This window comes from Furipterus horrens, unplaced genomic scaffold (assembly GCF_987537825.1).
Source record: "Furipterus horrens unplaced genomic scaffold, mFurHor1.1.pri manual_scaffold_2, whole genome shotgun sequence".
NCBI classification, from domain to species: domain Eukaryota; kingdom Metazoa; phylum Chordata; class Mammalia; order Chiroptera; family Furipteridae; genus Furipterus; species Furipterus horrens.
Genome location: NW_028327172.1, coordinates 35,851,529 through 35,867,347, shown reverse-complemented (window position 1 = coordinate 35,867,347; position 15,819 = coordinate 35,851,529). Strand labels below are relative to the sequence as shown.

Genomic DNA, 15,819 nt, shown 5'->3' with positions numbered 1-15,819 from the left:
AATGAAGTAGTTGGGATTAGAATTTAAAAGGTTTAAGTATCAGTCCTTATTTAAATATGTATATGTATGTATCCTTTATTCCATGTAACTATCATTCTATCCATTTATTCTTCTTTCCTTCCTTCCTTTTGTCTATCCAGTCATTTAATTTTGTTACCCAACAGGCTCTAAAATAAGACTTTCAGTTTAATCAGATATTTTGGTTAATAAGCCAATCTGTTGGATAAGTTTTAATTATTTTTTTATTTTTCTGCATAAAGTTAAAAAATGAGCATTAAGCTAAACAATATATCACTTCCAACAAATCACAGAGGACTGGGAATGCTCCGGTTGTGCTTTAAGGTATACTAATGTATCAGAGTTTTTAATGTAGATTAATTACCAGTCCTAAACAGTAATAGAAATAGAGGAAAACAAAATTAACATGATTAAATACACTCAGAGACTATTTAGTCTGTTAATTGTTAAAATTTAGGCAACAGTCAGATTGCAAGGAGGCTTGCAGCTGCAGCTCTGAATTAGCTGGTCCTCCCCTCAGCTGTTGCTAATTAATGTGATTTTCCTAATAACAGTTGCCTGAGAATAGAGAGAGGTAGCAAATCAAAACAACTTCATTTCAATGTTGATGAGCCCTGACAACAACCAAAAGAACCCAGTAAGATCCAAACGGAAATGTTGCGAACTGCAGACTTACACGTGGTGTTTCTTTCTTCCTTTCTTTTTTTTTAAGTATTTTATTTATTGATTTTAGAGAATTTGTTGTTCCATTTGGCGCATTGAGACGACACTCTATCCAATGAGCTGCCGGGCGAGAGCTATATGTGGTATTTCTCACGCACCGCTGATTTCCAGTGCCAGAAGTTTATCACACAAATACATGGGATATCTAAGATAGTATGGCAAGTAACATCATTACGTTAGCCACGGTCATACTGGGTCACAATGGGATTATGCTGCAGGCTCCAGAGAGGAGCAGAAAAGTACTTCGGACAATTGCCCATTGCTCTAGACCTTGGCATGTGTAATTGACCCATCTTTTCTTAATTTGTCTGACATTTTTGCCCCAAAAAACAGAATTCAAGAAGCCAGTCTGCACTGTATGATATGCAGAACCCTACTGGGAAGAGAGTTCAGGAGAGGAATCCAGAAGTAGCCAGCATGTCTCATATCCAACCCATCTATGATTGCCTTTGCCTCATGTTTTGATTCCCAGTCCAATCAGTTGTAACTAGTGGGTTTCACCAAAATACATTGCACAAATCATAACAATTTATAGATGAAGGAACTGGTTTGGTTTTCCTAAGGAATGTACCAGACATACAGAAGGCTAGCATTTATTAGCCTTTTCTACCAGCAATGTAGTATAACAGCAACACAAACTAGGCCAGTCAGTGACATTAGACCCCTGGCCATGAGGGGCTCCTGGACATCTCTAGGGCAGCTTGAACAGAGAAGACTCCAAGTTGGCAGGAGGCTGGATTATAGATTTCCAAGACCAGCTATGTCTACCCAAAGAAACACTAAGCATTTGGACAAAGAGGGGTTAAATACAGTACAAAGTGTCATAAACAGAGGTCATTACCAAATATCCTGCTAGGACAAGGATTCTGCCAGTTTACTTTCTTGAAATGTATCTTACTTGGTATCAAATACCATTGACATAGAGCCGTCCAAAACCTAGGGAAACGCACACCCCGATGTGATGGCACAAACTCGATCACTGCAAACACAGAACGAAGCAGTGTCTGTGACCAGGGCAATAGACACTGACAGTGTTCAATCTTTAGGTCCGCCACACTGTGAGGGTCCAGCTTTGAGGACATCTGTTGTGCTGCCCTCTGGAGCTGGTTCCCATGTGGCTTTACTCCTGTTCCCGTATGGAGATGAGGTAGTGGAAGCCTCCCCCTTCCCTCTCTTTCATCTCCATTTCTACTTCTAGCCCGACTGTGACATTTCCTTAGGAACACGTGCACTGAAGTTCAACTTCATCTCGCAGAGATATGTGACATGTAAATGGGGTGACACTGTCACCTTTAGGATAGAAATCTTTATTGATCTGTTAGGTTTTAATTTATTCCTTGCCTACTTGAAAAGAAAGATTTGCAGTACCTTGTTTAATATGGATAAGAGGCTCTAGATTCATTCCCAAGTCCCCAATCTCAAGCAGTAGTGAAATTTTGTAATTTACCATATTTTAAAAAAAGAATGAGTCACTTGTATTCTACTCTGTATCATAACAAGGTTCCATTAATTTATTTTCCACGTATTTTATTCAGAAAATTAGACCTCTTGACCTTCTTTCTTTCTTTTCCTCCCTGCCTCCTTCTCTCCCTCCCTTTCTCCCTTTCTTCCTTTCTTTCCTTTTCTTTTTCTTCTCTCTTGAAGTGTTTTCTATGAGAAAGACTAGAAAACAGAGCAGAACATACTCAAATTTTGTGGCTTACATGCGACTCATGTTGTTGTTCCAGAACTCTTTGGTGGTCAGATGTGATCATGGCTCACCTCTGATAAGCTTATGTGACATTAGAATGAGGTCAGATGCTACCAGAGGGGTGCAGATGTTGAAAAGAAGAAATGTGGGACAAATCTTGAATGAGTAAAAAATGTAAGGCCTGTGGGTATCTTTTTTTTTTTTAAGGGTCAACTCAAGAGATAAACAAAGTGGAATACATTGTGAAATCAACCAGTCTCTTTTCCATAAAGAAATTTCCATCCTTGGCTTACCCTCTTCCTAGCAGACACAGCAACATCCTGCTGATTCCCAAGATTGTGAAGAGATTCTGAATTCAACCCGAATGGTTCATTCTGAGAATAATGGTTGCCATCAGTCAAACAGCCTAGCTTGAACAAAGCAAAGCAGACTTAAGTGGCCTTTATGCAGTGGGGAATGTCGCGTGACTCACACCAGCCACTGCTTCTGCTCCCCAGCACTCCGAATGCCACTGCTAACACTGAGAAGCTTATGCTTCCTGCCAGATCACAGACATATGGTAGACACTTAACACTATGTGTTGACTATGAAAGAGTTGAATGATGAGCAGAATCAGTGTACAAGAATATATCAGATCAACACATCTTCAGTGCCTCCTACATGAAAGGCACTGTGCTGAGCTAGAGAGGCCCCAGAGGTACAGATGAGGCCCCTTCCCTGAAAGAGCTCAGAATTCAGTAAGAAGTACACAGTGTAAACACACATTAAATGGTAATACACGATATTAAAGTTCAAGGAAACATCAAGGGTAGCCAATGCCCAAATGTCAAATGGAAAGTAATGGCTAGCAGTGTTCTAGAAACCCAACGAGACTCTGAGGCGATGGTGAGGGGTAACAGATCAGCAGGGCCTGGTTAGGCACACAAGAGGTGGAAGTGCATTCCTGGTTTAGTGAACAGCGTGGGCAGAAGCAAGGAGGGGTCATGTGATCCATGTTCTACACATAGTGAAAAGGCAGGACTGAGTTCCGGTATTTGGGAAGTCAGGTGGTGCCAGTGGGGTGTCAGACCTGAAAGGTGGTATGTATCTGGGCATTTAGGATTGTGGTCATTTAGCCAAGGGTTTGGACTGCAATCAGTAAGTGAGAGAGGAACCTTTGGAGAGGACCTACTACAGGGAAGACCCTGTGCTGAGGTGGGCTGGGACAGGGCAGAAGTGGGTGACGGTATAGTAGTTAGGACTATGGTGCCATTGCTGCCTAATGGTCTATGAAAAGAAGTGCTAATGTGCTGGCAGTGACAATTAATCAGTGTGTGGCAGAGTGCAGGTAAATTGGATGGGTTTGCAAGGAGAGGAGATTCATTAGGAGGTTACCTTAATTTTTCTGTGCAGGTTCTTTTTCAGGGTGGGGTGGATAGGACTCAGGTGGATATGAACAGGTATAAAAATCATGACTCCTAGTTTCGAGCACTGGTTCTTGTAGAATCTCTCCCCAAAGCAATGCACATGCTTACCATTTTGCGTATGGTTTTTTCAGGGGTTCAAGAATCCTCTGAAATTCATTCAGCAATGTGAATCCCTAGCTACGAACCATAACCACCCTCCCCTCAGTCCCTAACCCAGCTTGGAGGAGGGAGCATTTCCCAACACACAGGTCTGCTACTGTACAAGAAACTCCTATTTCCACAGCAGAAACGCCGGGTGACAGGGAAGCTCTCTGAGGAATTGGAAGAATGGCAGGTGGCCTGTGCTTAAGGACATTGCTCTGTCACCTGGATTGTTTCCTTACTCCTGGGAGGGCAATGTAGCCAGCCCTGGCTTAAGAGAACCCACAGGAAGGGGAGGTGGCTGAGGTCACGGAGGAGTGGGGAGAACTGCAGAGAACGATGACTTGTGTAAACCAGCCGGGAAGGAGCTTGCGATGATCGTGAGAGTACACCCACGCCCTGCACAGAGCAGCAAGGACTCAGCAAGGAACGCTGAGAAACCCAGGAGCAATGCCCCGCTTTCTATTTCTTGTTTTCCAGCTGAGACAGGTTCTATTTCCGAACAGAGCACAGTCTGGAGAGAAATCAGTTGAAGTCTTAGGTGCTTGGGATAAAAATTTAACCTTCATCTTTAGAAAAGAAAAACCTATATCTTAGTTGAAGATTTTTATTAAATGGAATGACAGTCATACCATTTCATATCTCTCCTAGCATGCATTTCAGACCGAACAGTGGTTCTAAAGCTTTTCAAGGTCGGGAACCGCTTTGAGAAGCAGAAGAGAGCTGTGAACTCTTACCCAGGAATATGCATGTGTGCACATCACACAAAATTCCATCATCCTGAAACTCATCGTCAGACCCCAGATTATGAACCCTGGGTTCAATAAGCTTTAGCCAGATCTTCTGCTAGGTTCCAGGTGCCAAAGAGGAATAAGACAGTCCTGGAGCTCAAGAAGCTCCCAATCTGCTGAGGGTTTATAGACGTGGAGAAGTTGGAGGAGAAAGCAGGCAGGGGCTGCCCAGCAGCTTAACTGTGTGAGACGTTATACAGAACAATCATGGGTTCAACAACATTACAGAAAGAAACTAACCGTCAACTATTCTTGGATTAGTCATGCTCCAGGTACAATCAATCTGTTGCGAAATGCTGAATAATGTGCTAAGGTTGATTTTTTTTTAAAGTAACTCTTCAGGAATTTAAAACATCATGGTTTTGATTCCTAAGAGAAAAAGCTATCCTGGCCTCAAGATGCATTGTGAGGTATTGCTTTCCTTCCAGGCTCATCTCTCTTTGTGAAGTTAGGAAATGCCATGGATAATTGAAGCCAGAGAGAAGTACCCAGTAAGGGTCAAAAGAAGCTGGGGGAAAAAATTGAGTGGTTTAAAACAATTATAGGAAATGAGAAGTGGTCCTGTTCACTACCCAGAATTGCCTACCTGCCAGAGCTTCCACAACTGGGACTGCATCCCGCAGTCTATTTATTTTGTCCATGTGAGTTTATTTAATATTATTTTTCCAACAGATGACAAATTTCCAGCCAGTGATCTAGCAGGTACCCCTAAGGGTTTCCACTGTTTCCTCAGCCACAGCACACAGGCATGTGATCGCCTCCTTCAGAGAAAATTATTTCCCTCATCTGTGTTTTCCTGTCAAAATCCCACATACCCCCATTCCCCTTACAGCCAAGTCTCTCCTCACACTGGCGTGTACTTGCAGCCAGGCCTGCTCTCTTCCTAGTCACTGTAAACAAGAAGACAGGTGCCTGTCTTCTGCAGTTGTTGAAAAGTCTCAGCAAATGGCAGCATGCCCTCCCAACCATCAAGCCAAGCCCCTTTTTAAGGCCTCATTCATAATGTCCTGCTCCAAGACTCCTCTGACCAAACGATCCCGCCCCCACTCCCACCTAAGTCCTATAGCGGCTCCCCACTGCAATCTTTTGGCCTGATGCATAGAGGTTTATTCTTCTCATATAACAAGAAAGCCAATGGTAGGTGACTGCTGGTATTGTTTCAGTACCTAACAGATGTCAGGGCCAGGGCCTCTGTGATTTTTCTTGGCCCCTTTTCCTCATGGTCACAAAAAGGCTGCCTCACTTCACACGTTATGTTTGTAATCAAAGCCAGAAAAAGAAGGACAGGCCAGGGTGACTCACTAATTTCTCTTATGTGGAAAGCAAAACTTCCTCAGAAGGCCTCCCCTTTATCCTCCAAACCTACCCTTGTGTTACTGAGGCCACATGTGGGTCATCTACGCCCCCATTCCCCAGCTGCAAAGAAAGCTGGGAAACTGATAACGGGACATCGTGATTGGCTTACCTTGTACTACCCCCTGAGAAGAGGGTTCGGCAGGCATGGCAGATGGAAGACATGGGTCTTGGGTAGACTCTCGTACTCGTTATGCAGTATTTTGATTCATCAGATCACACATCTCTCTTTTTCATCAGACTGTCAACTACTTGCTGTCACACACACGCTGTCTTATTCATCGGTGTGCTCCCAATGCCTCACTCAGCTGTGAGACTGAAACATGAGTAAATGAATGTCTTCCTGGTTTTAACGCTTCTCACATCTAAATTCATTCTTTTAAAACATAATCCAGTTTTATTCTGTTTTTATGTCTCTCTCGTGATATGAAAATCAATTCCTCGTTGTTAACATTTTATTGGATTTTGCAAGGGAGGCAGTAAAATTTTAAATGCTAGAGTAACAGTATTGACAAGATATGATAAAGATGAGGTCTGAAATTGGACAATAACAAGAGAAAACAGGACCACAATAGACTTGTGGTCCTCAGGGTTATTCTAAGAAGAAATAAACTGTGTGCTAAAACTAATTTTCCTCTCATTTTTGTTAAAATTAGAACCGGGGTTTATAAATGAGTGATAATTAAGAGGAATAATCTATGGCAGCTACTAGAATTGCTTCTTTGCAGTAGTAATAGATGACTCTACTAATCTTTGAATCAATAGTTTTGTGACCTCAAGTAAGGATTGTGACCCCACTATTGAGCACACATGGCGTTCTCATGTGTCTGTTGTAGGCAGAGCCCTGTAGGTAAGCTTTCACTTTTTTCCTCCCATGGGCACATTATCATGGGCTACCAGGATGTCTGTTAACTCCTGGACACAGATCCATGTCCTGAGATCCCCCTAAAGCCATATAAAAGATTGATAAGGGTCTGGATCATGGAATGCACCCAGCCTCTATACATATGTTAATGAACATGAGGCCATGGTTAGGGTAACAGTTGGGGTCCTTATTAAATGAAATAAGGCAGATAGCCTCAGTTCCTGATGATATTACAATTGCTGTGACTTTAACATTTTATTCCTGGGGCTTCCCACAGAGTTGTTCTTTCATGGTAGAAGGAAGATGATACTGATTATAAATTGGATCACTTCTATGGGAAACATCCCTGAGATCATAGACAAATTTTGTAATGTTCAGTAATAGGGATTTTACTGGAATTGGGAAGAAGATTGGCAAAAATAGTCAGGAGCCCACAAACTCACACTTCATTTTGGCCACTCATTATCTCCGCCTAAAGCAGGTGGTCACAGTAGCACCCTCATTCCTCTCTCCATAGGGAAGGAGATAGACCTGGCATTGAGCATAACAATAGCTACTACTTATTAAGTACACTTATGTGCCGGGTATTTTGTTAAGGGCTGGTAACCTAAGAGCAGCAATAATGGCTATCATGTACAGAACATTTCCTTTTTGCGACGTGCACATAGTAAGGACCTTGCATTAATTATCTGTACACAGCAGTGACCCAACCATTGAAGATTCAAGTGCGTTTTTAAGTCATTTCACAGCCACGTCCTTTAGTTTCTGAGGTCTCCCTGTCCATTTTCAGAGACAACAGGGATCCCAGGCCCTTTCAGCACTAGACAGCAAACCCACACCCCAGCAAACTCTAACGTCACTCCAACAGGCAAACTCCCCAAGGGAAAAGAATAGCTGATAAATAAACCCTTCAGAAAGAAAAGGGCCAAGTGTCCAAGAGATTCAGGATGGCATTTCTGGAAACATTCCACTTTAGGTTTAAAAGAAAACTTTTGAAATGATTAAGTACTTTAGAATCTTAATATTCCAAAGTTTAAGAAGCTAACACACTGAGAAATTTAATTTAGATTTCCTCAACACACTCTCTCATGATAAGAGAGCATTCAGTAGATCAGGATATAAATGCTCTGCAACAGGACTGCCAAATTGCAACACAGAATGGAAGAAATTTGTCATTTTGAAATGCTAAGGGAATTCTTACTAACAGCTTTCTCATCTTGTAAAGCTATTATTCTCCTGAACGATAATATGATTTATAAATCTCAGCTGAGTTTTATACTTTGATGCAAACAGACTTAAAGTGAAATGCATTTTCTCAGAATATAAAAATCTCTCCGGAGTTGACCAAATGAGGAGTAAAAAGAAACATCTTCTGCAACCAAGCGTATCAAAGTCTTGGTCTCTGCCGGCGTATTGACAGGTAAACGTGGGTCTTCTTCAGAGTTCTGGGCTTAGCTTGACTTCTTCCTCTGTGCACTTTCCCCGCATGACCTCAACCACTCTGAAAGCTTCAACTTTTATTTCTGCCTCAGTGACCTCCATTTCCACACTCCCCACCCCTCACATCTCTCCTGAGTTGTCGTTCCCTATGTCAAACTGCCCACTAGACAGACCACCTTCGTATCCTATAGACAGAACAATTTCAAATTCTCTCCTTTTCCCCAAACCCTGTTTCTTCTCCCAGTACAACAGTGACATTAGTAATGTCTATAGAAATAAATAAGATACAGTTCCTGCTCTCAAAAATCTATTAATCTAGCACAGAAGATAGAAAAGTAAATAGGCAATTACAATATAGGTTAATCAGTGGTAGGAGAAACCCTAGAGGCGGTGGCTGTGGTTCCATAGGAAGAGCACCTGGTCAAGGAATCGCCTGAAGGAAATACCGTCTTAGTTCAGTATGGGTTAGGCAACTGGAGTACGCATGTGTGCATGTGTGTGTGTGTGTGTGTGTGTGTGTGTGTGTGTGTGATGTTGGGGTGTGTGTGCGTGTGTGTGTGGTGTTGAGGAGTCATGAGGAAGGACAGAAGTCCCATGGGCAGAGGCCCAGAGGTATTAGACCATGAGCACAGATATAAGACATGGCTTGGATAGAGTGCTCAAGAAGGATTGGTTAGGGGTGAGGCCAGATCGGAAAAAGCCTTGTATCCCACATTTGATCTGCACAGAGTTTGAAATCCAAAGGGCATGGCACAGAGGGCTGACCAAGCACATGGAGGTATCTGCTCAGGCTTTTCCTGGTGATCATGGCCCAGGCTCCAGGCAGACCCACCCAAATCTCCGTTCCCCACAGTGTGTCCCATGAGATGATCCAGAAAAATAGATCCAAGGAAAATTCACTGGGGTTATACTCCATAATAATGCTTACCTCACAGGGCAATTGTATTTTTTATATTTAATCTTTAATCCTTACCACCACTCTGAACATAAGACAAACCATAGATTTTGGAGCTAGACAAAGGAACTTCAAAACCTTAGGCATGTTACTTGAAACTTCCTGCATCTCAGTCATGCTCGTCTGGAAGATAAGCCCTCATCTTAATCCCTCTGAAAACAATAACATTTTTATAAGTTTGCCAAGCTTGATCTGAAGTGACATGAGGCTATTCATAGTTTTATTTACCCTCTTAGTATAAATATTCTCACATTTTGCTGCAGAATATCGATGTGTTTAATTTGTGGGATGTTAATGGTATCTGAAAAATTAATTCAAAAACACATCTAGCCCAAGGGTCTTGGATGAGGAATTTGAGCACCTGTAACATATGTAATGCATACGCTATATGAGATAATGTGCATAAAGGGCCTCCATAGCACAGGGACTAGCAGGCACAGTGTAAGGGCTCAGAAATTACAACTATTATCAGAACGAGAAAGTGAGCCGCCTTAGACTTTAGAAAAGAAGGGATGAGGGAAACTGCAACATCTCATAGGAAATACATGTTTTCCATCTCTGGCCTCCCAAATTTTTACAGTTATAATTTTGGAAAATGTAGAGATGATTCAATTTTCCAAAGTATGATCATAGTTTTAAATCATTGGCTTTGCCATTGTTCTCATATTTGCAGCAAGAGGGAGAAAATTCAAAACTCAAAATACTTGTTATAGATGCTAGCAAAGCTAGGGTTTGGGAGCTTGTGGGAGAGGAAACAGCGCAGACAAGGAAGAGGAGTTCAGGCAAGGGGCATAATCTTCTCAAAGTCTGCAATCCAGGGAGCAGGGCACCAAACGGCAATAAATGAAACCATAGTAAGTTTGTACTTCATTCTGTACATCAGGGGTTTTCAGACTATTTTGGCAAGACAATTTTGTTGCGACAAAAGTTGATTGGCGTGAGACCTCTGTATCCTGCAACCCCACACCAACCCGTTTTTACTCTATGGCCCAAGTAGTTTTTCAGAAGAGCAAATCTGATCATCTCACGCCTCAGGGCACACTCTTCAAAGCTATATCTCATCAAGCTTGGAGCACAAGGCCATCATCGCCTTGCAGGCTCTGGGTGATGTGGTTCTGCCTACTTTCCAGCTATCTCACACCACCTCCCTGGCTTACCATTTGTAGGTTCTCCAATGAGCCCTGACCCTTTACAAAAAAAGGCCCTCTCCCTTGCTTCTCCCTCCCACTTGCCTAGTTAGCTGCTTCTCTTTCAAATCTATGCTTAGCCATCTTTTCTGTGGGAAACCTTTCCCAGCTTGGTCAGGACCCCCTGGGTTATACTCTCTCACACCCTGCGGGCTTCTCCATTCAGCACGTACACATAATTGTGTTAACTGAGTAGGTGAGGATTTAGTTGTTTGATGCTTCCTCTTCCACTATACTGTAAACTTTGAGAATGGAAAGTGGCCCCACCTATCTTGTTCATGACAGTGTCCCTGGCCAGGGTCTGGCCACTAAGTAGACCTCCAACAGCTATTTGTTGAAAATGCACCACTAAATACAACAAGAAGGCAGATGGAGGAGGCTGCTTTGGCTGAAATGAGGATAGAGCCTTTGGATGAAGCAAGAATGCAGGGCCTGGAATGCTTCCCACTAGGCCTTTTCCTTGCCTTCCACAGGGGTCCCTGAGGCCCTTCTCGGTGGGAAACACTCTGAAAAGCACTATGGGATCATCTGACTAATAAAAGGCTTTGTTATCTGGCTTTGGGGTGAGAGTAAGTGTTCTCAAGAGTATTCTCTTGGCCTAAGGAAACTTTCTGCTTTATGGTCAACAGAATGTTCATCATAAATGATCAGAGTGGCTTTGTGTTGCCAGGAAGCATATTTCATTCATTTATTTCAACATGTCTTCTCCCTTGGGTGGGGAAAAGCTATAAAAGACATGTGTAGACTGGTCTGAATTTTATCCTTTTGTGCAAGACAGGGTGCAGAGTAGACATTTCTTTGGAAAGTCATCTTGGCCTAGACCCAGACCATTGAGAAAACTGTCTCTGGACTCGGCAAATGTGTGCACACTTGGCCCCATTCCTGCATGTGAGATCGTGTGACACAGGGCAAATTGTGTGACTCTATCACTCACTTGTTCAGTGTAGTCAGCTGGGATGGAGTCAAGGGCTCCCTTTATCTATTTAATAGGGTAAATCAAAGTAAAAATTACCTTTTGATTGAGTACCGTTGCTGAAGAAAATCAACAGAAACGGCTGGAGCTTCATTGGCACCATCTCAACGTTAAGTGTAGTAGACTTTTAAATTACTGGAACACTGGGTTTTGGGATTCAACTTCTGCACAGCCAGCTAAAAATAAGTAGCAGGGTGGGTTAAAGGAGGAGTAGAATGTCTGTGTGATCCTAATTAATGAGAAAATATGTGCTGGCTAGAAGTAAGTCATTTTTCAACCTCAAAATAGTCTTTTCAGATTCTAAGAACCTGTGTTTGACATGTTTAAGAGAGAGATATAACAGCTGAAGTTGTCTTTGTTCGGCGTACAGGAGACAGTTTTGTCTAGACTTTCAGGAAAGACATAGAATGACATTTTCAGAACAAATCAAAATATATTTTTAAATTCCTTTTTTTCCCTTTCAGGGAGAGGATTTGACATGCTTCTCTGATTTGAATTTGGTTAATCTACAAATGGCCTCAATAGTTTATATGAAACTAGAGTAAAATGAACCATTGAGAAAAGTTATTGAAAATGCTATTAGTTCACTTTCTTACCTTAATATTAGCACCATCACCACCAACACAATTATTATTTATTGAGTGGTTTCTAGGTTATTGCTCAGCTCTTCACATATTTTCTTATTTAGTTCTCATAGCAATCCCATGAGGTAGGTATTATTATTAATGTCTCTCTTCCAATGAAAAACTGAGGCACAGAGAGTTGACGTGACTCGCCCAAAGCCACACAACCATGGGTGGCCAGGCAAGAAACTGACATCCCCCAAATCTGCCTTCCTTATCACTGCATTTGTGTCTTCTTTCCCCACAGGGCCAGCATCGTACAGAAACGCATCATTTATTTTCAGGATGAGGGCTCTCTAACCAAGAAACTTTGTGAACAAGGTAAGAACATGCAGGTGGGAGAGGGCCAAATAAGTGGAAGGCAGCTCATTCAGTGCAAACATCTGGCCTCGGGAATAAAGATGATTGCGCTTTCTGAGTTCCTCCGTCCCTGCTTTCTCACATAGCTCCAATTTTTAATTTGGCTGTATGCTGTGGATAATTGGATCCGCCTTAAGCTCTAATTACCCAGCTTGATTCCCTGGGTAGGAGATAATGTGCCTTATATTGGTGTCGTCTTTTTATTTTTGTGAAACAGTGATTATTCTGAAGAGGTTCCGTGGAATAATTCACAGGACTTAATTAAGGAATGCATAAATGTGTACCTTTAAGAAGTTAGTAATGGTTTTCTAGAATAACCACCAAAAGAAACTTATGTGGCACCCAGACAATATGGAGGAATCTTCTCCAGGGAGATGGGGTTGCCAAGAGGGCACTGACCTTGGGATTTCAGCACATTCAAGGATCCGGTCCTTAGATTCGCAAGTTCATCATCACCCTCTCCATGGGTTGAAGGCATTCTAACAAAGCCCTTGCAGACCAAGTGCACTGGGGAGGTCAGAGCAGAGGCCTGGATTCAGATCTAAGCTGGGTGTAAAGCCTGCCTTTGCCCTTCCCAGCCATCTGACTTAATATATGTAAAATAGTACCACACTTTCTTGGCATGTAGTAAATGCTGTATATAAGTCTTAGTTATTGTTCTCTGTATCTGAAAGCTTGTTTTTTTATCTACTGTAAAAAAAAATTAAGACCTTAAACATCTGAATGTGTTTAGAAGTCATTAAAGAACTAAATAAAAACAGAAAATGTTCTATAATTATACATCTTTATTTTATCTCTATTCATTTTTGTAGGATTTTATTTGCATTTAAAGTAATTAGCATTTTGAGAAGAACTAATCCTTTCCAATTCTAGTAAATCATACACTACTAAGAAAAAGGTTGACAAAGGTCTTCTGGGAAAATTATAAGAGGTAATATTTTTTGAGTGCTTGCTACGTACGTATCAGGCACTACTCTAAGCACTCCACATCCTTAATCATGTAATCTGCACAACCCTATGTGGTAAAAACGATTAATTACATCGTCTATTTTATAGATGGCCCAAGGCTCGAAAAGTTTAAATGGCTTGCTCAGCATCATACTAGTGGTAGATGGCAGGGCTTGAATCTAAGAGCCAATGCCTTAACCACTTCCTTTCTATCAAAGGGACTACCTTCCAAGTCAGTAGCATGTACTGTTGCCATTCCTTTTGTAGATCAAAGCATAGGTTTCCCTATAGGTGAACCAGAACAGAAATTAGGTCCTATATGGGTGGGGGGGGGGGGTTGCATGGTGAGCAGAGAAAGAGCAAAAGGGAAGAGGTCAGATACCCTACATTAGGGCCATACCTGCCATAGGGGTCAGAGAGCTGGAACCTGTTGGTCAGGACCCTGGTCAGCTTCTAGGCAGGCATCTCCACACATGGCTCTTAGGGCTTTGCTTTCCTGTATTTCATTGTCCACCAGTTCACCTAGCTTTCCTCCAAACAGAGAACATCTCAACTGTTGAGGCTTTTGGTTTTTAAAGGGCAATTCCATTCCTGCCCTGACTCTGAGATGGCATTGAGGGCCCGTGGGTTAGAGTTGTGAGTTTTCTGGATCACACGTTTACAGGCCACTTCTTGGTTTACGCCTACTGGGTTATGATTTTGTTAGCCTGGCTATCAGAAAACAGCATCATTTCCCAGATTTGAGGCTTCTTAGGAGACACTTTGCTGACACTCCCATGTACTGATAGCTGTCCTTAACTACGTGCACTTTCCAAAGCCTCGATCCTTGTCTAAGTGATAAATATGCTAAAATTCTGCAGATACAGTGTCAATAAAATGGCATTGCAAACTCTATTGGTTATCACTTCCAAAGCAGAGATCCTATCAAAATGACTAAGCACACACCTGCATAAAAACACCACTTTCTAATGGCAAGGTTCTGGAGGAAAAAAAGCCCAGCAGGACCTGGACTATAGGATCATTAGATACAGCTGTAGATGAGCCCCAGATGCAGCAGACCCATGAGGAAATTCATCAATTAGCAAGCAGATCATGTTAAGAAAGTCTTTAATTTATGAGCATAGAGCAAAGAGATTTTTCTTAAATGTGTATGACTACTTAATTATCTCTAGCTCTTTCATTAAGGTCTTTACGTTCTTTGCTTCCATGGTGAGTCCAATCAAATCTATCAAAGAAGAGGAGAGAGAAATGAGTATCTATTTTTTTCCCCAGTTGAAGCTTTTAATACATAGGGAAAAATTAAGAACTACGCAGATAAAAAGCAATGACGGTCGTTACTTCAAAAAAAAAATAGAAAGAAACATAAAACATTAGGCTACTTACAGTTAAATGAGAAACATAAAATATTCAGAAAGATGACCTATAATAAACATACACATCCATACACTCACTTTAAAACCATGTCACAAACAGTTAAGGGTAAGAGACAAGGAGGGGGAAAGGTGAAGGGAAAGCAGAGAAGAGAGGAGGGTGTGGGAGAGAAGGGATAATGAGAAAAGGTGAAAAGAATGAAGCATGAGGATGAGAGCTGGAAAGGAAGCTGATGGATTGGGAGTAGAAATTGGGGAGAGGGCATCTGAAGAGATGCTGCACCGTCTGAGATTGCCTGTAGTTGGCAGGCCCTGCTGTGATTAGGGAAAGGGGGAAAGTGATCACTTGGTATCACTGAACTTTGAAGACCTGGTTCACTTTCAATAGGCTTTTCCTCACTAGGAAACAGCATGTCAGCCTCTAATTTCAAACTTAAACATTTATTTTTTTGTAAGTGGAAGCTTATTTTCTGTTGGCAGTCCGAGGGATTTATTATAAGTATATTCCTTTGAAGTCCTGGATATAGCTTAAGTTTACTACCTCTACCTGAGAGCCCTTTTGATAATGTAAATGCACCCATTTGCCTTAGTTTGGTTCCTTGGAGATTACAGCTGCCTCATTGATGCTGCCTGGTAGTTAACAATCAAAACCCCAGTATGTATCTCTGAGCTCTGAATCCCTTTTTCAAAACTGATTTAGCTTGTTCACAACATAGTTGATCATAATGGAAATGTGGAAAACAAAAAATCTTCAGGAGTTATTGATTTACCCTACCTTTCCTCAAATATATTCAACAGGGCTTGTCTCTTAACTATAAAAGTGGCTCACAAGGAATCAGATATAGGTTTCTTGTGCATAAGGCAGTGGGGGGCCTGTTCCTAAGCACAGACAATGCTCTGGCCTCTTCCTAGTGTACAAAGAGGAGCCACACAATGATTTCTATTTTGGGTGGTTTCATACCTCTTCTTTAGGGCT

The 15,819-nt window shown here is 41.9% G+C and overlaps 1 protein-coding gene across 1 annotated transcript in view; it reads left to right on the top strand.

Moving 5' to 3' along the window:
- The window catches only part of SPON1 (spondin 1), a 258,983-nt gene that overhangs the window by 86,066 nt on the left and 157,098 nt on the right, over positions 1-15,819 (top strand). Inside the window, exon 4 of the mRNA XM_090263785.1 lies at positions 12,413-12,486. Coding sequence (XP_090119911.1) covers positions 12,413-12,486 — 74 coding nt within the window. The remainder of the gene's footprint in view (positions 1-12,412; positions 12,487-15,819) is intronic.